Genomic DNA, 23,908 nt, shown 5'->3' on the forward strand with positions numbered 1-23,908 from the left:
GAGCTTTTAATATGTCAACCTAAAGACTCCACCCACCTTGAACGCATGAGGAGTGAAAGCCAAGTGCTCCTCTTGGCTGCTGAAGCGTCCGTGTCTTCTACAGGGAGGTGGAGTTAAATATAGCTGTGATGGCAGGATAATTATAGACAGCAGCTGGTGGAGGGTTTTTAGACCACGGGGAGTCCCCTTCTCTCTTCATCTTCTCTCACATTGTCACCTTCATTCTTCCTCACCCTCTCTTCTGTATGTTTTGATCATCAGCTGGCTGCCCTCCAAGGTTTTAGAAGTTTTCTCAACTTTCAAGGACACTGTGGCTGCCACCTCTGAAAGATCCGACTGTGACAGGACGCTGCTTATGGATGTAAAAGTAAAGGAGTGTCAGTTAACTGGCATCCAGATGGTTCCGAGATAAAACCCGAGTCTTTGTCACAAATGTTAACAGTCTGAAGAATGTAAAAGTCCATTTGTTTAAGATCAGTGAACTCCAACCTTTACCACGCAAAGATCATGTTTCACATCTAAATACAAAAGAGCATCTACTGTTCAGTCATATAGCTCACAGAGGTGATCCACTGGAGTAATCAGGCAAACAAGTACTGTAGAGTGTTTTTGCAGCCATGTGACAGTAAGGGTACCTACAATACCTTTAGCTAACTAAGAACATGCATCACCTCTCTTTGTTCCAGCTCAGATATATTTTAAATCTGAAAAGGGGACCACCACCAAACTTCCACTTCAGCGTGTTTCCAGGGGGAAAAGTTGAGGGAGCTGTGTAAAAGTCTGATAAATGACCTCAAGTAATTTCACTTGAGTCAGTGTCAGCTGAAGTTTACAAGTTTGAAAAGTAAAAAAATCTGGGGGTGTTAGAAAGAGGTAAGCTTACCAGACCTCTGTATTCCGCTGCTCATCTCTGAACACACCCGAATCTTCAGCCAAATTCAGCAGTCGAGCTGTGTTGTGGATAATGTAGGCGCCACCCACAGATTGCTCAGTTAAGAATTATGTGTGGAATAAAATAGGAAATATCCCTGGTTCTACTGCATCAGTAGCCCCATTTCCACCAAGCTGTACAGTACAGTTTAGTTCAGTACACATTTTTCCATTTCCACTGTGAAAAGTTCTGGATGGTACCACTGGAACAATTCTGTACTGTCCCCATTTTTGGTACCCCTTCTGTTGGGGGTACCTAGCACACAGATCTGGTACTAAAAGGTGGAGCTGTGAACACTGCAGTCCATTGATTGGTCAGGGCTGAGTTGTGGCTCATGTAACCACTGTTCAGACCGTGTTTTATTACTGTAACTATAAAATAAAAGGATGTTTTGCTGCCTCTTGCAGCAGCTGGAGTCAGGGGAAAAAAAATAGCTTGATTCACTGGGCCGACTGTCGCCAGCGTTTAAGGTGGAACGTTAACTTGTAATGTTACTCAGTGTATAAGTTCACAACATGAATCAATTAGCACACCTTAAATTCCACTGACCATTACTTTATATGACATATGCTTTTAGTAATGAGTGGATCTTCAAGCGTTTAGTTTAGTATATTAATTTCAAGCAGGTTATGTGAACTGCATATATTCTAATCCTCACTCAGAGAAAAAAAATCAAATCAAATCAAGTTTATTTATATAGCACGCAGTTGACCAAAGTGCTGTACAAAATTAGAGAATGACACAAATATATAGCAATATAAAATGTACACAAATATAAAACAGGATAAAACCCGTAAGCAACTAACATACAAAGATTATGAAATACTAAAATATTAAAACTACTATAGACAACCAAAGGCCATTGAAAACGTGCGTTTTAAAGGAGACCTATTATGCTTTTAGGGGTTTTCCCTCTTCTTTAGTGTGTTATATAGCATTTTTCTGCCTCTATAAGGTCTGCTAAGTAAAAAAAAAAAAGTCTAGGCTAAAGGGAGCTCTCTCCCCCCACAGACACACATCACGTGACCTGCGCTGAAACGGCTCATTTTGAATTTCCCGCTTTTCCCGCTTATACTTGCGTGATAACCTTACAGCGATCATAGCACACAGTGCCCGCCTGAGCTGCACCCCAAACACACCTACACCGAGCTGAGGCAGAGGAGAAAGGCTGCAGAGTTTGAACCTGAGGAGTCGCCATGTCTAGGAGATGCTGCTGTCTTCATTGTGACCAATAATTACGGTCCAGGTATCATTGGATAATTTGTAATTCATTTGTAATTCAAAAACCAAAGAACGGTAAATCTGTTATTTGTTTCAAAACAAAAAACTGGAAAAACGTTTTTGGTGTCAGAATCAAATAACGAAAAACCAAAAACCTGGCCAGTTTTTGGTGTTTGCAGATTCATTTTATCGTTATTCCTTTTTGGATTGAATATTGAACAGGTCGGCGGACATTCAGCCAATTCGTTTTCGCATTTGAAACCAAAAATGGAAGTCATGTGGTTTTTTCCTTTTTTCATTTTAAACCAAAAATGAAAAACGAAATCACATGATCTATTCCTTTTTTGTTTCCAAACGAAAAACCAGGAAACCAAATTCAAAAGACCGTGCAATTTTGGTTTTTGCAAATGTTTGGGACAGATAGTAGCGCGGTGGACAGACAGGAAGCGGAAGTGAAGTGTAAAAACGTCAAAATAAAATCCAAGAGGGTAGAATGGTCATTCAATTAAAAAAAAATAAAAAATGTAACACCCAACATTACGCAAGCACAGGATCTAATAAAATAAATAAATAGGCCTACATATGCTATGCATATGAAATATATTTTATCAAAAAAATGTGTGATATATTATTTAGTTGCGTAGTGTGAATTAATAGCATAATTAATTACATATGTGGAAATAGCCTGTGTCGTCCTTCCCAAACAGTCACAGAAGTGACAAGCAGAAGTTCCCATGTGTTACCAAGGCAGTGTCTAATTAATTATGCACTAATTTGCATACATTTCCAGAACAGGAATCTGAACACTGGATAAAGTCAAACTCAGAATTGTTTAATTTTGTTGTCATATGTCAAAGGTTTTTAAAGAGGGAATGATGAACACCTCATTTTATTGCACCATAAATCAGAAAATACTGTCAATTGCTATAAAAAAAGTATTTTCTGATTTATGGTGCAATAAAATGAGATGTCCATCATTGCACCATAAATCAGAAAATACTGTCAATTGCTATAAAAAAAAATAATTTTTGCCATATTTTTAGGCATAAAATGATCTATAAATCGGGCTGTGGATGATATATGAACATTGTGAAAACCTTTGAAGTATAGACAGGAATAAAACTGTAAAGTCTGTTGTATGTAAGTGCTAGTGAAGTGGAGATGTCTGGCTCCACCTCAGTTTTCTCAAATGTTATGTTTAAATAAGCAAATGAGGCATTATCTAATTAAATATACCAAAAATGTCCAGAAAAGCAGTCTGAACTAAACCAAAACACTGTTTGTGTATTTTGGACATTTTCTTTCTACTAGCCGGAAAGAAGACCTGTTATAGGAGCAAAATAGCCCAAAATCTCAAAGTCGACCTGTGCATCAAAAAGCTATGTTTTCATCTGGGATATCTCGCCCTGAACAAAAAATATGCGGGTCGGATCAAGGTTGTTGGATGATAAATATATTTTTAAAAGTGGGAATAACAATCATTTAATTTAACATTTTAATCCTCTGACTGCTGACTTTGTGTGTCGGCTTTGTCTTTTGAGTCACTTCTTTGAGGTGTGTTACTAACAGGCACGTTAACTGTAGAGATTTGCTGCTCTATACTATGAGAAAATTCAGAAATTATTCATTTAATTTGTACTTCCTGAATTACCTTCATTTTAAAGTAAAGGGGAACGGGTGCAATATTGCACATTGCAGTGCCAGTTCAGAGTGGGTTTTGAAAATTTAACCCATTCAGACTCTGCTTTTATATAAATATAGCTTGTTCCTGATTATTACCCTTTTTTTTATTTTTTATTTTTTTTACATAATTAATGCAAATTATGCTAATAAGGAAAGGTTGCATGACTACACCATGGTAACAGATGAATTTCTGGACATCACAAACATGAACACAGACTCTTAGATCAACTTAATCAGGTCCAAGTTAATCAGAGGCAAAATTATAACCATCTCTGATTTTGGTAATTAATTAGCTAATTACTCAAATTGCCCAACATTCAACTCTTGGGAACCAAGAGCCTAAGAGTTGCCATTTAAATCAGATACCATTTAAAAATTCACAGGAAACAACATTTCTGGGTTTAATATAGGCCATATATAGGTTTCTAGTAGACTATGCAAAGAAACATACAATAAGTTCAATAAGCCCACTAAAAGCCACGGTAGTGCAGCATTTTTTCACAATTTAATTTTTTTTTAAAATTATAATTAACCTATAAAATTACATTTAAATATTCCTTGACACCTACAGGTACCACAAAAAGCCCCAAATTTCATTTACCTTTTTTTTGTAAATGAGAACAAATAATTTGCACTGTGTGTACATTGCACAGCTTCATTACAACACAATGCCACTTTCATCTTGCACTTCTTCATTTGCAGAAATGAAGATGTCGCTGTTTCACCTACAGGGATGGATTACTAGTAAATAAAAACATTTACTTCAGTAAACATGGCTGCTGAACTGAAAAGACGGAAGAAGGAGAAATAGTTTTTGTTACATGTGGGCAAACCAGTGAATTACTGCAATGTCAAATGTTAAACAGTTTTGTAGTGTTGCGATAGAAAATACATTTTCTGTGTCAAATGGGCGTTTCTGGTCTAGAATCAGTGATTTTCTTTCTGTGTAACTGGTTGAAAACTTTGTTTTTACTATTGCTTGGCCTGTGACTCCTTATATTTTATTATATTATATATTATATTTTTCTGCATATGGCCCACAATCAAAAAAGCTTGGCCACCCCTGCTGTAAATTATGAAAATTATCACACCACTGACCAACTTAGATTGTGTTTGCTTTGACTGAAAGTTGTCTCGCCTAGCACAGTGAGTTGTGTTGGCTGCTACTTGCTCGTCCCACCTCAGCTCATCCCAGGCCCCTCCCCCTATCTAAACAAATTTGGACTGTCTGATTCCAGTACATAACAAAGATGGGAGCAATGGCAAGTGTTAGCATGAGGAATTCTTTCTGGAAACCTAGCTGTTCATTTGGAGGCTCAGGGATGCCAGAAAAGTCTAAACCTGGAGGGAGGGATTAAGACAGAACAAGTGAAAAGGTGCCGGCTGATAGATGGATGACGGAGGAAAAGATGGGAGGGGGTTTCCATTCCTTTTAATACACTCATCTCCCAAAGAGGTGCAGGGAGTCACTTTACCCTCACTGTATTTTTAGCAGCAGGGAACACAGAAGGAAGCCAGGATCCATGTCACTCTTTATCTATCTCACTCATTAACACGACCGGTCTTATGATATCCATTTTCATTTTAAAATTCTCTGATTGATGAGAAGTTTGAGGGTAGCCCAGTGTTTCTCAGGGCCCTGAGAAGTCAAAAATGACCTCTAAATACCAAGATGGATTGAGATAAACTTGAAATAAGATTACCACTTATTTCCACTTTAGTTTATCCAGTTTTACAATCTGGTCACTTACTTTAAAATCTACCACTATGTTGTTACTAAATTGATTAAACATTGTTAAAACTCTCTAATATGCTCAACTCTCTTTTTAGCCTCACCATTCCCTAAATCTATCCCACCCTCCTCTTCACTCCTGTCACCCCTCCCTCCCACCACCAGCAGGGTGGAGTCTATCAGTTGATCTGACCAGTTTCAGGGTCGACCTCCAGTTGTACAGGGGTGATCCGGTACTCCTATCCTCCTCCTTTCTGTCCTTCTCCTTCCCGAGGAGGTTTTTGTTCCTCCTCTCTTGTACTCCCTCTCTTTTTTGGATCCCCCGATGCCTAAACTCTCATTATCATCTTTTCCATCACTTTGATCTTCTTTTCTTCCTCAAAATCTGAAGATTTTACCATTCGTGCTGGAGCTTGTCTTTCCTCCTCATCCACCCTGCTACTCCTCATCCCTTTTTCCCCCTCTACATTTGGATCACTGGGTTCTAACAGTTGATCAACCAAACAACCAACAGGCAAGTCAACTGCAGGGGAAAAAGCCAACCAACAAGAAAGTATGACAGACAAACCAGGCATGCCAACGGGTGGTGGAGATGATGCGGGAGGCATCATGGCGCTGCTGGAGCGTGTGGCAGGCCTCATGGACAGCGTCCAGACCACGCAGCAGCGCATGGAAGAGCGTCAGCTGGAGCTGGAGAACACAGTAAAGACCATTCAGACAGACATCATCAAGCTGACTAGCAACCACGCGACCACCAGTTCCACCGTTGACCGGTTGCTGGAGAAGACACGCAAGGTCAGCCGCCACATCAAGGATGTCAGGGTCCGTGTGGAGAACCAGAATATCAGGGTGAAGAAGGTTGAGGCAACTCAGGGTGACCTCCTGGCCAAGAACAAGTTCAGGGTGGTCATTTATCAGGTAAGATTTATAGATGCTTCATAGGTACTTTAAGACCAGTGGAAACGACCATTGGGGTTCTGAATTGATCGCTTAAGAAATTCCCCTTGTATCGGGACAGTGGAGTATTGACTCTCGTCTAGACATGGTGTCGAGCATCAGGATAACCTATAGCTACTTGATTAAATACACAGTAAAATATACTTCTAATGCTCTCAAGATTTCTAATCAGCATTCAAAGAAGGTTGTTTACTGCCTTGCTAAAACATCACAGGAGGGGTATTCATATCTCCAAAATTTTGAGCCTGATCTGAAACAGATTCTAAAGAAAACCTACCTGGACCAAACATGCTTAAATTGATTATCCATAAAAGGACCCAATCTGAAAGGAACCTGAAGACAATTGAGCCCAGTCGAAAAGAACCAATCAAAAAACAGGGTTAACCTGAACAGACACAAATCTTGTGACAATACACAAGAACTCCACCTTTCCTGATCACATTATACAGAATGTAACTTGGACGGGGCCCAACTCATGACCCTGGTTGGGAACCAAGTTTGTCACATTTATTATGGAGCCAAAGAAAAGGTTCTGGGGCATGTATTGGTGACACCAGATTTGGCGTCTCACTTACTATATGACTTGAATAACATCATAAGTCTAATTATAATCATCAATCCCTGGTAGACACTTTCAACTGCAGGCAGACTGAACTGTGGAACTAATGAGGTCAAAAGGGCCAGTATGTTTGACAGGTGATGAATTACAGGTGGATGTGGAGCTGGACAAGTTCTAAAATAGCTGTCAGCCTACTTCCAGTTTCCACAGAATAGGAGAACTTTCACTATTCAAGAAATAGTCACAGCAACATTTTTCTGAAAGGTGCAAACCTCTGTCTTCATCATATTTTTAAATTGGATTTTTAATTTTAAATTTTGCTGCATGATTCTCCCAAAGACCTTAAGAAGCAGCAAACACTAATATAACAAATCAATTTCTTCCGTTTCAAAACACAAAGAACTTTTCAGAAAGATGTTGCCGAATGCTTCTCTGTACCTGTTTTTTACACACTTACGATCCAGACTGCCAATAATGGCAGTGCTGATATTAAAGCCCAACTAAACTGCAAGCAGCAATGAATAGGCCCTAACACCTTTTCACCAACAGAGGTGCTGGCAGAACACCGGTTCACGCAGCTGTGCATTGACATTGTGTGCACGACTTAGATGGTTCCTGCTTGGACTGTGTTGCGCTGGAAATGCTGTATTAAAGATTGTGTACCACTTCCTGTACCCAATACGTGGTGCTAGAGAATGCACAGTAATTATTGTCATGTTGCTAAATATCATGTGTAGACCACACAAGATAAATTTCATGTAAATTGAATGATCTTTGTCACATATAGCTGACTTTCTGTTCTCAGAAGGTGACGTTATGAGTAGAAGTCAATATGGGCTTGTAGCTTTCTTCAGGCCTGGACTCTTAAGCAGCGTGTGAAATTTAGGGCAGATTAGCTTATGTAAATTATGTTACAACAGTTTCCTGTGTCATGTCGAAACATTAGAATTTGCCATGCCACCACTGTAACACAGTTTAATGAAAACTTTCATTATAAAGCGTCATCAATGTCTTAAGGACTTGCTGCCCAAATCTGAGATGTATCTGGACAATTGCTGGGAGCAGTACATGAAAGTATAAAACATGACATTTAGTGTTGGCAGTAGGTGGTGCTCTGACGACAACTCAATATTGACACATGATGTCTTTAGGCCGGGATTCCTATCAAACGTGAAGTTTTGGGCAAATTGGACCATGTACAGTGGTTACAGACCACTTCATGTTTTGTGGCAAAGCATGGAAATTCGACACATGGCCATGGCCATGCTGCTCAACAAAAACTCAAAAGCTTTACAATGTAGTATTGCTAAGGTCTTTAGATTGTTCCTAAATTAAAGTTGTCTTGGCAAAATCTAAAGGAGAAGTTTGTTAAAGTGACTGACTTCCTGTTAGATTTAGGGCTTCCAGACACTTTTTTAAGGTTTTGGGATGTTATATGTGCCTCCCAATTTTCATATGTTGGTGAAACGTACTGCAAGGGCTGCTTCATTGATATTCTCTAGCGGGTCATTGTGTTACACCTATGCATGAAATCCTTAGAATATCAATTTTTTCATCAGTTCTGATGCGTGTGCAAAGTTTTATGAGTTTTTGAGCACCTTCAGCCCTTCAAAAATATGCTTCTTTTTGTGAAATAATAATAAATTGAGCAATTTCAATTGGACCCTTGCACTGGACAGTGCTCAGGGCCCAATGAGATCTGCAGTTAAGTAAAGATCTTCACTTGTGTTTAAGTCTGGCATGAAGTGACTGTTGTGAGAGGACACTTGAGATCACTGAGCAACACTTTAAGGTCTCCAAAGGATCACATCTGAGTTCTTTCAACGTTAACAAACTGCATTAGTCGACCAGCATCTCAGTTCAATCTAAGGGTTGAAATAGCAACACACAGACACACACACAGACACACACATACACACACACACACACACACACACACACACACACACACACACACACGGCTTCGTTTTACTTCTTTGGCCTTCACAGTTAGCAGCTGCCAGCGCGATGGTGACCTGGTTATTTTAGCTCTGGATAAACGTCAGTATGCTGAAAGGTTACAACACAGATCTGGAGCTCATAGTGTGCTTTCAGTTAGAATGAACAATTTGTGAATGACTGTTAAGCTGTTAAACTTTTAAAAAAAACTATATTCTCTAATACTGACCGGTGCAACTGAGGACTGAGTGATGGTTTCTGTGTGTAAATCTGAGTGCAGCTCCAGCTTAGCTTTTCTGGCATTTTATTTCTCTTTGATTTTTGCATCTTGGATCCATTGCAGTGTTGTACCATTATACTTGGGTTGGGTTAGGAACTGATTCTAACAATCTGATAGGTCAAAGATGCCACTGAACTGACGCCAAAATGACGAGAACAATGCTTTAAAATTGCTAAATTGTACTCCTTCACCAAAAGGAGAAATAAACAGAGGATTTAATGTCAGAGTTCTCACCAAGTTAGTCGTCAACAAAGAGCTTTTAATTTGGATTTTTTTTTTTTTTTTTTTTTTACTGTGAAGACGCTGAATACAATGAACTGTTAGTTGTGTATACTGTATTTCATTAGCATGCTAACTGTATCTTACCATGATAACATTGAAATGCTAATATCAGAATGTTAACATTAAGAGTTCTGATGTAAATTAGCTTGTAGACTAGGACTGAATGCAGGAATAGCTCTGTGGGGTGTGGTTCAGTTACTGTAATCTGGACTCTGTAATGAACAGCGTCAGGTTGCAAGACAGTTCAGTGAGGCCACATGTTGAGCACTCCTCAGAAAGACACTGTGATTGGCTGGCTTCAGCTGCTGGACGTCAGGCTGCATTGTGCACACTAGTGCTGCATTGATGTTGTTTGGGATTGAAGGCAGAGGTAGAAAAGATTCCTATGGTTACACGCATTGACATGATCAAAAAACCCAAAATGGTTTGTATAAAAGGCCAACGTTTTTAAACTCTCCCTTCTTTACAATATCTGCACATGGCGACCTACATGCTGTTTAGATTAGAAAAGGATTTTGGTAACATTGTGATATAAAAGTCTTTTATTTTAAGCTCACTGATAAAACAAATGGGTGTGTGCTGTTATGTGGTTTCTGTACTGTAAGTGACTGTGCCAGCTGAGCACTGACAGGCCAGGTTATTCTGAGTCTGGACCTCCACCATCTCCTAATATAGTTGTCTGCTCTCTCTCCCTTCCTCTTGCTCTCTCTTGCTCGATGATCTTCTGGATGAGGGTTATAAATCATATCGTTAGCTGCTAAAAGGCTGTGCTTGCTGTTTGATTCGTTCTGACAAATTAGATGGATGGAGGAAATCCTTTCAGAGCAGAAGCCAAAGCAGAAGCTGTGGGGGTTCAGCACATAACTGTGATGTCATGGAGTGAGATGGGCTTGTGACCTTTGACCCTCCCTTTCTAACCACTCCTCCTTGCCCACAGTTTAACAGAACAGAGAAACCTTAAACCTGAAGTCTTGACTTCTGTTTCCTCATTCTGTTGGATTAACTGTCTACTAGCTGCTGTTCAGTCTTGTTGCTCTGTGTAGCAATGTGACACTTTTCTGACAACTAAATCGCCAGGAAAAAATGTTGGTGTTTTTTGTGGCACAATCTCCGCTGGAAATGCAGCTATGTCTCACTAAAAACACACATGCACTTTTCATGGCTCTATCTCCGGTGGACACACAGCAACCGATTGCAAAAAAATACCAGCGTTCAGTGGCTAAAAAGCCGCAAGAAACACTGAAATGACTCACAAATAAATATTTGGTTTCGTTGTTGGTCTCCAACAGTGGTCTGCAGCTTGGCAGCCGTCTTGTCACTTCATCCACCATCCCCTCCACTTTGTGATGACAAAGTCAGCTCATATACTATGTCACTTTAGAAATGTTAATATGTATGAAACATACAAATTTAACGTATCGAGGTTTGCAGAACTGTACAATGCAAATTTTCTTCTGGCAACTGGGCTGTTTCTGACTGGCAATATTTAAATAAGTCACACAGGAAGTGACAGTTTTACGAAAAACTTTGTAGTTACATACACTGACATCAACAGCAAAACTCAAAAAGTGGATAAACCTTTCAACTAGGCATGTCGGTTTGGTTTAATTTAGTTTTTGATAGCCTGACACCCATTAACCAGTCACTAACCGGTTGATTTAAATGGAAAAAAAAAAAAAAAGGCAAAATGGTGTGAAATAAGAGGGCTTTTTTTTTTTTTTTAATCTGGCGATTCACTGACTCAGTGAGCTTTAGAGGTGGTGAAAGTTTAATGTTTTGTGATGTTAATGTTTTGCCTTTCATTATATTTTCTGTTGGCTTTGCTGACGACAGCCAGCTGACTGCTTTAACATGTGGAAACATAGCGCGCACTGCCCAACCTCTGCTTTCCACTGGTTAGCTGGTTCCACTGGTCGCACCACCCTGGTCAGGTGGGAGCTAGCTAGCGGCGTCGTTCATCTATGATTACAGCTGGCACTGCCACTGGGACGGCATGTAACCTGGGTGAGTAAGCGGCTTCATTTTTAACTGCGAAACCCCTTTAGCATTATTACCGTAAAATTCGGGGTATAAGTCGCACTTTTTTCCCCTTTTTTTTTCATCTAAAAAGTTGGGTGCGGGTTATAGACCGGTGCGACCTATAGACCAAGGTAAATGCTGACATAGGTAATTTGACCCACAAGATGGCGCTACGTAGCTAAAGATTTGTGACGGACATCATAGCCAGCCAGTGAACAAGCCGCCATATTGTCACAGAGACATGCATGAAAAAAAAAAAAGAAAAAAGAAGTTTAACGTTAATTTAAACTCATTTTTATGGCTCAGATGTTGTTATAATTTTATTTCCTGAAGAGGTTGTTTGGAAAATTGCAATCTGAAAAGTAACCAAAGCTGCTTAAGAGGTTATTGTGTTTTGAATGTGTTTCAAATTAAAAATAAAGGGAAACAGTGTAGGAATAACTTGTATAACATTTTTATTAACAAATATAATATAAACCCTTGTTTTCCCTGTTTGAGACCTTAAAAATAGACTGCGACTTATATGCCAGTGCGACTTATATTCCGAATTTTACGGTAAGTGTGTTAATGGTGCTAATAGAGCTAACAATGCTAACATAGTTAACAATGTTAAAGGGGGCTTTCGTCTCAAAATTGAGCTGCTTCACTGATGAGGGTGATCTTTGGGGGCGGCACAGGGTGGGCACAATATTTCCACAGCAACACTGTGTTACTACTAACACCCTGTGTTGCAGCGTTACAACAGTAGTCGCCGGATGACTGGTGCTGCTAGCTAGCTCCCACCAGACCCAATTGGTGTGCAGTGTAGCACACTGAAGCCCAGCAAAATTAACCTATAGACTGACATGTGTAACCTCGTAAAATTATACTCAGCAGTAAGACGAATTATGGCTATCTGTTGACATCCCTATTTTGAACTTTTTAACAGGACTATGCATTAAAGGGACATTGTGTAACATTTTCAGTTGTTTATTGGCAAAAATTGACGTCTGCATTCATAAATATGTCGTCATTGGTGTACTATTACCTCCACCAATAATCTGACTTATTCTCATAAAAGGAGAATTTCCGATTTTTTTTGTACAAGTCGTTTGGGGGGTTACATAACGTTTTGCCATCTTAAGAATACATCTGCCAGCAATACATACAGCCCCGCCTTCGGCATTTTCGTTGAGAGCCAGGCCAGCACTGCGTGACTGAGAAGCCGAAGGAGAGGAGCAAGAGGCGCTTTGCTACTACCCCGCATTACTGCAGTATAACAAAGTCCCACTCTTTGAGCATAATGCAGGATCATGTATTATGCAGCATCACGGGAGACGGAATCCTCGTTGCCAAGAAAGTGCAAAAGGGAATCAAGAAGGCAACGTGACCGGCGAACTAAAAAAGGGGGGTTAACATCGGGGTAGCCTTTCCCGGGTGGAAAGAGCTGCTGAAGGAGAAAGGTAATGCAATCACACGATGATTGGTTTGTTTTGATTTACACCATCCCCAACAGTCCTACGTTGTAAACACAGCCAGCATGGTGAGGAGGGGGTTTGTCAACTCGCGTCGCGTGTGTCTGTGTAGGAGCCTGAATGAATACTCCATGTAGTATCGGATGACATGGTTTCATCAATGTTATCATAGCTTTTTGGTACACAACGGCTACCGTTCGAAACAGTGAGGCGCTAGAGTGCGCTATCCGTTTGAATGCAATATGATTTCAACATTAGATGGGAGAAATTCCTACACACTGTGGCTTTAACCTTTTTGTGATATGAGGTGACAGAAATGTAGCACTGAGTTTTAAAATGTGTAAAGGACTGAAAGTTGGCATTGCTGTGATTTGAGGAGATGCATAAAAATCTTATGTTTGTGAGTTCAGTACAGGCCTGGAGTCAGGACAGGGTTAGCCTATGACAGCATAAAGACTGGAAACAGGTGGAAACAGTGAGCCTGGCTCCAAAGTTCTAAAATACATTGTTCAACTAATGCTTAGTGATAAACACGTTGTTAATCAGCTTTAGGAGGAGTTAGATGATGGAACTATTTCTTGTTGAACGACAAGTGCCAAGTGCTGCTGTGCAGATGCAGTCAGTGAACACGTTTTGGTCTGTACAGGTACAGATTAACCAAACAAGATATAAGTGAATTATTTAGTGAGATTTGGAGAAGCTGGTAGGTGTATTTATTTATTTTAGCTTTACTCAGTTTTAGTTTGTTAGCAGACTCTGACACATGCTCCTGCTGTGTAGCTCAGTTATGACTGGGATGCATTCTGTCAAAGCTTTGGAAATGTCAGTCTGTCTATCAGGTGTCATAAAGTGCCTATGATGCATGTAATCAAAGATCCTGATGATCCCATTAGCATGCCCCAGGCGAGTTAGCTACCTAGCATGAATGTTCATTTCATCCAGGACTGACCTGAACAAACGCCAGATTCCTTAGATGAAAGCACAGAAAGCTGATGGCACTCAGTTTTCTGACATTTTCTCACTTTGTTCTTTGTTTTCCAGTTCAGGTGTTTGGGGGCCTTCAGGGGTTCTTAAGGAAGTTAAAGGCGGTCCCCAGTAAATTCATGGCCCCACAAATTCAGCTTAGTACATCTGTCCAGCTCACATTTCACTACAGATCACAGTGTAGAAAACTGCCGAACATCATTAACAGTGATTTAAACTGGGTGTTACTGATCTGGGGCCTCATTTATAAAGCTTGCTTATGCACAAAACAGGGCTTGAAAGTGGCGTACACCACTTCCCACGCAAAGGTTGTGATTTATAAAAATAAAATTGGCGGGAGAATGTGCGCACCTGTAAGCAAACTCTGAGTCATGCGTGCGCACATTTTGGAGACACTGGGAAGTGGCGATGCAGACGGCGAGGTGGAGACGTGGAGTCAGATTTTTATTGAATTTGTCTCACACAAATTTAATGTCACGCTATATCCGCCTTAGATCCACGTTATCATTGAAATTAAATCCAGCAGCCTTATTTTGCGCTTAGAGTGAGTGATAATTGTTTCATAAAAACGTTGTAAAATCCAACTCAAATCCTGAATTGAAATTCTTTCTAAATACGTATTTAATCCGCACTGCCTCTAACGTCTCATTGTCCACTCTGTGAGTGCAGGAGGGGGAGAGGACGGCGCGACTGCATGGAATATATTTATTTATTTAGCTAAATATTTCCAGTGCATTTATCATGTCTTGAAATACAGCCATTAAGTACAACCGTTACACTGATTTCATCTGCCCTACTTAGACATGTGCTGTTCATGACAAAACCGGCATGAAGAAACATGTTCGCCTATTACACTTTAATCTTTGAATTGTATTTCAAATTACACGTTGTATTTTGGGACAGGGATACCACTGGTTCATGCTGTAATTCAGGCCGGGAGTCTGATCAGACTAATTGCCATAAACATATAAATACTGTGGTGACCCTTGTGCGTAATTGCGCAAGACGGCACTGGCACATATTCCTTTTTGCCTCCACCTTTAATAAATGCGATTCTTTATGTCGCACATCAATGTCAAACATCCTCAAATTTAAAAGCAACACATTAACTACATGTTGGTAAAGGAGTAGAAATATTTGGTCTATGTGTTGCCACTTTTTTTTTCGCTTTCTTTTATTTATTTGATCCCGCTGCTGTGGCCACCAAATAAAATCTTTCTTCAGTCCTCCACCTCCCATTAAAGGGTCTCTAGCTCAGTCTCGGAGAAATTCCGTTTCTTGGTTCATTTCTCACACCTGTCGCCATGACTCACAACGAGAGAACACTCGCACGCCGGCTCATTTATATGCAGATCGCATTCATGAGGTGATTTGCATGACCATTTATGGTTAAACTAGGGCGTGTAGAGGGCGGAATATGAGGCGGAGCTGGGTGCGCACAACTCCAGGAGGTCTGTGATTTATCAAGAGAACATTGCGTGCAAGTGTGCATGCGCACGGTTTTATAAATCAGATTATTTTTTGGTGCACGCCATTTTCAGCTTTTGGGCACACGTCAACTTTTGGTGTGAATCCTAAGCACTCTTTTATAAATGAGGCCCCTGATGTTTTCTTTGAATTTACTCAGACAGATTTTGGTGGATAGGTTAAAGACTAGAAACACAAAACACACTGTCTCCTGTTGCTTCCTTGCTTTATGTTCTTTTTCTTCACTTTTTTAGACCTTTACTAGTTTTTGGCTAAGTCTGTTCTTTGTGGAACTCTGGCTGCTTTTCACCAGTATTAGGCATCAGTAGTACTGGTCAGCTCTTGGTATGAATGAGCAGGATAATCGGATAGTGAATCCTGGTCAACCTTCCCAAAGTAGATTACATTTGCAGGGATCTGGAGCAGTTTGCAGCTTCGGCCTTGACATTTTTACTCCATTTCATGTTCGGTGTAAACTTATCTTTCAGTTACAGACTGATGCATGACGTAGCCTGAAGCTGAAAGTGATCCAGCTTTGCTTTGCACGCTGCTGCTGGCTGATATGTTTAGCTTCCTGCAGCCGAGCACTGAGCTGCAGAAACAGGTGCTGCAGTTTATTTATGGAGGCAGGATCAAGGCCTGCACACTGACAGCCAAAGTCTACATGACACACTTTAACCAGAGACAGATTTAAACCTGACATCAACTATTAAACTTTGTCCATCTGACTGAGAAGAAAAACAAATACATTTTTTTTACATCTAATGCACAATGTGTTTTTTCCCCAGCACAAAGTCCGTTGTATCAGGTATGGAATCATTACATTCTTGGGTTCACACTCTGTTCTGTGTTCTCCTCCCTCAGGGTGACCAGGAGTTGAAGGCCATCACACCAGGCAATGAGCCGGCAGAACCTAGTGGCAGCTCCACCGCTAGAGCTGAGGTGGAACCGGACAAGTTTGAGCTCCCTCCAGAGTCAGATGAAGAGTATATGGTGGTGGAGGAGGCAGACTCCACAGCGGCCGGCCGCTTGAAGAAGACGGGGCTGACGCGCATCGAGAGCTTCAAAGCCACCTTCTCCAAGGAGAACATGACCAAGACCCGTGAGAACCTGGGCACCAAGGTGAACAAGTTTGGTGAGCGCATCGTGACGGCCGAGCGGCGTGAGAAGATCCGCCAGTCTGGCGAGAGGCTGAAGCAGTCGGGCGAAAGGCTGAAGGAGACCATCACCAAGAGCGTCCCGGCCAAGCTCAACCTGAAGAAGGAGAGGACTGTGGCAGAGGGCCAGGAAGGAGCTGAGGGTGCCACGGAGGGAGCTGCGCCCGTCCCTCCTCCCAAGGGTCGCAAGGGCAGCCCAGATGCTGCCGAGGCAGCTGATGATGAGGGTAAGGCGGAGGAGTCTGAGGTGCCGATGTACGACATGAAGCAGCTGTCCTAAACCGTGACACAGTGACAAGATCTGCACCGTTTTCTTTGGACCACTGAGACCGCATAGAGGGAGTGAGAGAAAGTTTTAGGTTGCTGGTAATAAGCAGAGCTGTAAGAGCACCAATAATGAAGAAAAACATTTGTTTGAACGTTGTTGAAGGAAGTGAGCAGAGAACAGGCCGGTCACAGATCCAATCTGACTGAACATTAAGACAACAAGCAAACAGAGCCCTGAAATCACTGAGGTCATTTCACATGCTGCCGCGTCTGTTCTGGACATTTATTATCAAATCAGCAAATATACATATGGTCTTTTGTTTTGTGTTCAATAAACACTGACTTTGGGAAATTAAAGAACAAAGTGTTCAGAACTTTTCCCATCATCACGCCACTGCTGTTCACTTGTTTTTGCATGTTAATGAGGTTGAAATGTTGGATGTTAAATCTGTAACAGGGTTATAGTACATTTGGTAATGTAGAAGGGAAAAAAGAGATTAAGAGTATTAATGCTCAGTAGAGGTGAAATAATTTAAGTTAAAAGGTGAAAAACTCTGTTGCTGAAGATCATCTTGAATAAACTGGACTTAACAGTGAGAATAAACAAGTGTGTGTTTGGAGGCAGTGATCAGGATGGAGGCTGTTTGTTTCTGTAGAGGTCTTCACATGTCCAAAGGTTTGGACGCTCCCAGATTCAAGTCCTGGGTTGGGTCTTGGTCACTAGAGGACCTGTAAAGACCTCTAGTTTGTGTAAGTGGAAAATGTATCAACAACTTTGATAGTTCTGCCAGCTAAGAGCAGATTTTAAGTCCAGGTAAAGCAAAAATAAATGTGAGTTTGTCACACCACAGAAAAATGTGTCATTAACCACCCAGCCAAATTTGAATGATTAAAAAATCGCAAGTGTATAATATTAGGTTTTGAAATTGTTAAAAGATTAGCAGGATTTTCTGCTGAGACACCGAAGGAGCTGACAAGCCACGCAGCTACAGACTCTCCTTAGCAGCTAACCCAGTAGTCTATCACAGTGACATACACACCCGAGCTTCAGAAAAAGCCACCGCAGAGCTACAGTGTCTTATTAGCAGCTAACCCAGTAGCATGAAGCTACACACAGCCCCGGGCTTAAGAACGAGCCGTCACACAGCTACAGACTCTCTTTAGCAGCTAACCCAGTAGCACAATGCTACACACACCCCTGAGCTGAAGAATGAGCTGCCACACAGCTACAGACTCCCGTTAGCGGCTAACTCAGTGGCATAAGGCTACACACACCCCGGAGCTAAAGAACAAGCCACTGTGCAGCACCAGTCTCTTGTTAGCGGCTAACTCAGTAACACCAAACTACACACACCCCGGAGCTAAAGAATGAGCCACCTAGCAGTGACAGACTCTTTTGGCACCTAACTCAGTCACACACACACAGTCTGATAGCACAGCACACACACCCTGTGTCAAAGAGCTAATGCCAGTGCACAATGACAGCCTCTTGTTCAGCAGCTAACAGCAGCTAATGTTAGCACAAGGCTCACACCCACAGGAGCGAGCAGTAACTGTAGCCGATTTAGTCTGAGAGACTGAAAGGTTTGTTAGTGACAGCTGTTCAGCTTGTGTATGACTCTGGCATTTAACAGAGATGTTTATTCATGTATTTATTGGACTGAAAGAGCTCAGAGAGCTCGTGGGATGTAGCAAACTCACCAGGGGGCGAACGAAACAACACTGATAATATGACCTCTAATGTTGGCAGTAAAGTAGTATTTATATAGTAGGGGAGGGTTACGTTCAGGATGCCTCCAGTGTGTCATCGAGCAGGCTCTTAGGCCCACCCAAACAATTCTGGACACAGAAATGATGATAAACAGTTTAACTCCACAGTTCAGTACTACACAGCTCAGTCTTTTCACATTTTCAACAAGTATTTTCTAACATGTGTAATGTATTTTGAAAGAAATCACTGATTTAGCTTTACCTAGACTTTAAAGTGAGTAAGACCTTAAGAGCTGTGTTTAACAGAATTCTTACTGATACAGAAAAGTAAAACAGTAAACACGCAGATCCCTGAAAGCGGTTTAAAATAAAAAACAAACAAAAAAAAACATTTTCCTTTACCATTAAGTCTTTACCACATTTACATCAGTAAAATACTTCTAAGACAGGGTCATGGAAGTCCAGGTTTAAAAGCCTTTAATAATTGATTGATTAATAAACATCTAAATAATGGATTAAAGCTCAAGTGTGTAGGATTTAGGGGGACATATTGGCAGAATGGGATATAATATAATCAGTGTGTTTTCTTTAGGGTATAATCACCTGAAAATAAGAATCATTCATTACCTTAGAATGAGCTAGAATAGAATAGCTACAAAGGGAGCAAGTCTTTGTCTACAGACCATGTTGCACCACCATGTTTCTACAGTAGCCCAGAACAAACAAACCAAACACTGGCTCTAGATAGGGACATTTGGGTTTTTGTGTCAGCCACTGTAGTTCTCCTACACACTTGGCACACAGTAGAAGTTTCAGTTCTGCAACCTCACAGTTAGATACCACTAAATCCTACACACTGGACCTTTAAGTCATATATAAAATGTGTACTGTATAAAGTTTTAGTGTGCTAGTGTTACACATGTGTGAAATCGGTCTTGTCGCTATAGCATTAAGCTAGTGACTGGCAAAATATTTCCCACCGGGAAAAATTACCTTGGAGATAAGATTTATTTCGGTGGAAATTAACTTTTTGTGTAAACAGGAAAAAATTTTTTTTTTGAGTAGTTCTATTTTGAAGGAGTCTCAAACAACCGGCCTGAGCCAGATTCGGCCTGAGAGACAATTTCATAAGGTCCCCTCCCCATTTCAATTTCCCCTTGTATTTTAAAGTTAATTTTAGAGCCTCAGACTGGCTTTGTATTTTACATAGCTAAGATTTCAACATTAACACTTTGGCACATCGAGCTGAAAAAATAAAGCTGTTGTCTTATGAGGTTTTCAACACTGTTGCTGATGTTTATCCTGTAAGCAAACCTTGTAACTCTAATGTTCTGACTGTCAGTATTTTGACAGTATTGTTAGTGTTGTTAGGGTTTGTTACTGAGTGACTGCATGGCTGTAGTTTGTCAGAGGTATCACATTAAAGCAGGTTTGTGTTTGATTGTCATGTTGAGAAAATAAAAGTTCACTTGAGTCATTTCTGTAAAGCGAAGTCCACTCTTCAATAATCCCACGGAATTTAAAATTGATTTTCATAAACTTGTAAAAAAATATACCAATTATGATGAGCAGTGCTTTTAAGTAAAGAAACAACATGCAGATGTTGAGGTTTCCACACTTGATTCTTCTGAATATAATAAGTTTTTCTTCTCTTGTTTAGATTTTTATTTACTTTGGTTTTCTCGCTAGATCTCTGTTGATAAATTCTTCAAAATGAATTTCAATTAAGAAACAAGCATCACTGATTTACCTCACCAGTGAATTAGTTTTTTAGGGATTTGTTCCTCAGTCTTCACATCTCTAACAGCACCCTGAACATAAACACAACAGAGAAGCTGCACATTCTTTAACTTCAGAGATAAATCCTCTATAAAAATTAATTTGAAATGTGATTTAAAAACCTCAAAGGGATAGTTTGGATCTCTTGCAGTGAGGTTATATGAGATACTTATCCACAGTCAGTGTGTTTCCTACAGTAGATGTCAGTCAGTACACCCCCAATTTGGAGAAGCAGACAGGAAGCTTATCAATGTACTGCTGTGGACAGGGACGGCAACAAAACACGTTTTACCCACCTAAAAAAATCAGTATCAGTTTAAGGGTACGCTATATTTCGAGGATTTTCACTGCTTTACTGTAATGTTGCACAGTGATTTCCAACAGAAAAATTAAGCTGTTGTATCGTTCTCTTCAAAGCCAGATTCCATTGAGAAACAGTGATTTAACATCTCTGAACATAGGAGCTGCTGGTCTGCTGCCTCGATTAGTTAGTTAGTGTTTTTGTGTGGCGCTGGTATTTTAAAGGGTTAGTTTAGATTCACCAAAGTCACACAATAACACAAACAGTAGCAGATCAGCAGTTCCTGTGTTCTAATGGTGTAAAATTACTGCTTTTGTCACTGGAGTCTGGTGGCCTTGACAAGAGCATAACTATGGAAATGATGTCTGTAAAGGGCTTCCTGATCAGAAATTACTGCCTGATGGTAAGATCAAGTGATGAAAATACTCTCATTATAGTGGAGACTTAACTGATATAGATTTTTTTAGGTGTCTATATGTTTTGCTGTTCTCATCCACAGCAGGGCAGTGTTTAACTTCCAGCCTGCTTCTCCAAACTGGGGGCATACCAACCTCTCACTACTGTAGGTAATACATTGACTATGGATAGGGACCTTTTTAACCCTATTTCAAAAGATATGAACCACCCCTTTAAAGGATTAACATAATACATTTACTTTCACATTAGTTTTGATAACAGTAAGTTTATGATTTTTACCTTACTGAATGCAAAAGAATAAAAACTGATGTTACATTAAGTTTAATTTATTAGTTTATTATTACCAAATTCACCAAATCAACAAACCATCATCCACATGAAAAGACGAGAGAAAATCTGAGTAGGAATCTTGATTTTAGGAAATAAAGAGAAAACAAAACAAATTACATTTTTTCTTCTGGGAGCACAGAGGCATAACAGTGCTGAGAGCTGAGATCAGTAGTACTGGAACAGTCCGACATTTAGTACAATGTTCTCTGGTCTCTCCAGAGTCTCGTGTTTCAGATGAATACCAGTTCAATCACATGATGGACAAAACACTGCAATCTGCTCATGTATGGGCATAATATGAGGGCACGCTGGAAAACCACTAGGTGGCAGCGTCATTACAGTAAACACTAACTGCCTGCCAGTGGTCATATGAATGGACCAAGACTCTCAGCAACATTTGCAATATAAAAAAAACATGCTGTCACTTTCTAAATCTATTTTACTTTAGTGTGAAAACTCATAAGATTAGTTGCAGCTAGTAACAGGCACGGCATATTATGGTTTGGTAGCTGGCTATTTAGATAGTAAAATAATGTTAGCTATAGCTGATTCCACAAACACAGCACTAGACTTTTGTTGACCAAGTAGAGCATTGGATAGGAATGGATCAAAATGACTGGTGTTTTGTTCCTGACTGTGGAAACTGCAAGCTTCCTGCTCCGCTCCATTGGACAGCACCTCCATAAACTATAAGTATTGGAAGATGAAAGAAGTCAGACAGGTCAGACACAGTTTCCCTGTCATAGAGGTGTTTACTGGAAACATAAAGTAGGATCAGAAAGCAACAGCATGCTTATCTATATTGCATACGTTTTTCAAATATAGCCTCTGGAAAAATATTAATACTTTAAAAATGTCTGCTTCTCACCTAAAACTGAGACTTTAGCACAAAGACAGGATGTTTCATCAATGTGGAGTTCATACACAAAGATACGCTTTGAGAATACTCCAAGGACTGTGTTTGTACCACAGTCTTTTCAGTTTGTTTTTTTTTAAATATATGTTAAGGTGTTTTTAGGTGAGTTTTTGTGTTTTTTCATTCAGTTTGAAATTTTTAATCTGAACATTTCTTTTTTTCTGTCTTAGAGTGTGTTTGTGTTCTGTTTTTGTTTATCTGGTTATTTTTTAGTGAATCAGATAGTGTTTGGGAATTTTCAGAGTGTAAAAATAAACTTGTCAACTCTCTGGTTGACAAACTGTAAGGAGACTAAACTCTAAAGCTCACATGTACATTAATGCTGAAATATCTGAGATTATTTAATTCCTTTCAGTTGTTGCCATTTGCAGGACACCAGATATTTTTCTGGAGTCACTAAGGCCTCAATCACACAGAAAGCGTTTTGCAGGTTGCAAAACGCAAGGCGCTCCACACTGCCTTTTTTTATAAAAAAAAAGAATGCCACTGTTAAAAAAACACTTGCTGCGCCTTTTTATTGTTGTCAGACAACCACTTAATCTCTTCCTTACCCTAACCTTCACATGTAATCAATCTACCATTTATCTATCTATTTTATTTATTTCACACTAATTAGTATCTTATTCTTAAAATAGACAGAGGGTACTTGCTGTAGCTCTGGTTGAGGCTGAGAGGCTGTCAGCAAGTAGTTTGTTGGGCACAGAGAAATGGAGATCTGTGTGGGTACATGAGACCCTTAAAAAGAGGGTTGGATCATGGGGAGTACCAGCAGTTTATCCTCCATTGTTTACCAACTGTAAACTTGTTGTCACAACCACTACAGAGCCCGCCTCTCAAATCATCCCACTGGACAATGGGCAAAAAGTGGAGATGACGCGGGGTGCCTTTCCACTTTGAGTTGAAGTTTCTTCAACTTGAGGAGTTCAGAGCGCTCCGGCAAAAACACCAGGCGCCTAGAACACAGAAATGGAGGCACATAGCAATGTAAAAACAGTGAGCTAAGAGCTTCATGCTCATTAAAAAATAATACAAAAAACTGCCTCCTGTAGCCAAAATGCTTTCTGTGTGATTAGGGCCATACTCTGTTTTCTTTTTTTTTCTTTTTCTTATTTGTTACTCGTGTGTTTCTTGTGGTTTTGTTCCTCACTGCTTAGGTGATGAGCAATCTGAAAAGAAACCTCATGTAAGTGAATCTGCAGAGGGGGTATTCCAGAAAGCGGGTTATGTGAAAACTCAGAGTAAGTTAACCTTGAGATGAGGGAAACTCTGAGTTATCCGTTCCAGAAAGAGAGGTAACTGAAACTCTGAGTCAGTCACCATGGTAACAGACTCTGTGAACATAACCTGCTCGCTGACAGGTTTTCTTCAATAAACCCTGAGTTTTTCTCTGTCTCCTCCCTCTTACACGCTGTTTCATTTCCTCATTCATTCAGTCTGTGTCAAAGCTTGTATCGAAGCACATTAATTAGTGGAGATTTACCGTCTGTCACAGTCTAAATCCTGCTGGACATTAGTTTGTTACTC

The 23,908-nt window shown here is 40.3% G+C and overlaps 1 protein-coding gene across 1 annotated transcript; it reads left to right on the top strand.

Moving 5' to 3' along the window:
* The first annotated feature begins 5,763 nt into the window (after positions 1-5,763).
* Positions 5,764-17,787, top strand: LOC117264755 (caveolae-associated protein 4a). The gene is made up of 2 exons (XM_033638976.2): positions 5,764-6,485; positions 16,372-17,787. The coding sequence occupies exons 1-2, from the start codon at positions 6,123-6,125 to the stop codon at positions 16,942-16,944; spliced, it is 936 nt and encodes a 311-aa protein (XP_033494867.1). The 5' UTR covers positions 5,764-6,122; the 3' UTR covers positions 16,945-17,787.
* Positions 17,788-23,908: the final 6,121 nt, after the last annotated feature.

This window comes from Epinephelus lanceolatus, chromosome 20 (genome assembly GCF_041903045.1).
Source record: "Epinephelus lanceolatus isolate andai-2023 chromosome 20, ASM4190304v1, whole genome shotgun sequence".
Taxonomy (NCBI): Eukaryota; Metazoa; Chordata; class Actinopteri; order Perciformes; family Serranidae; genus Epinephelus; species Epinephelus lanceolatus.

Bases quoted from the DNA above. Each gene is read 5' to 3' on its own strand.
- LOC117264755 (XM_033638976.2), top strand. From the start codon at position 6,123: ATGACAGACAAACCAGGCATGCCAACGGGTGGTGGAGATGATGCGGGA. The intron at 6,486-16,371 runs GTAAGATTTATA...CTCCTCCCTCAG, and splicing joins TCAGGGTGGTCATTTATCAG to GGTGACCAGGAGTTGAAGGC.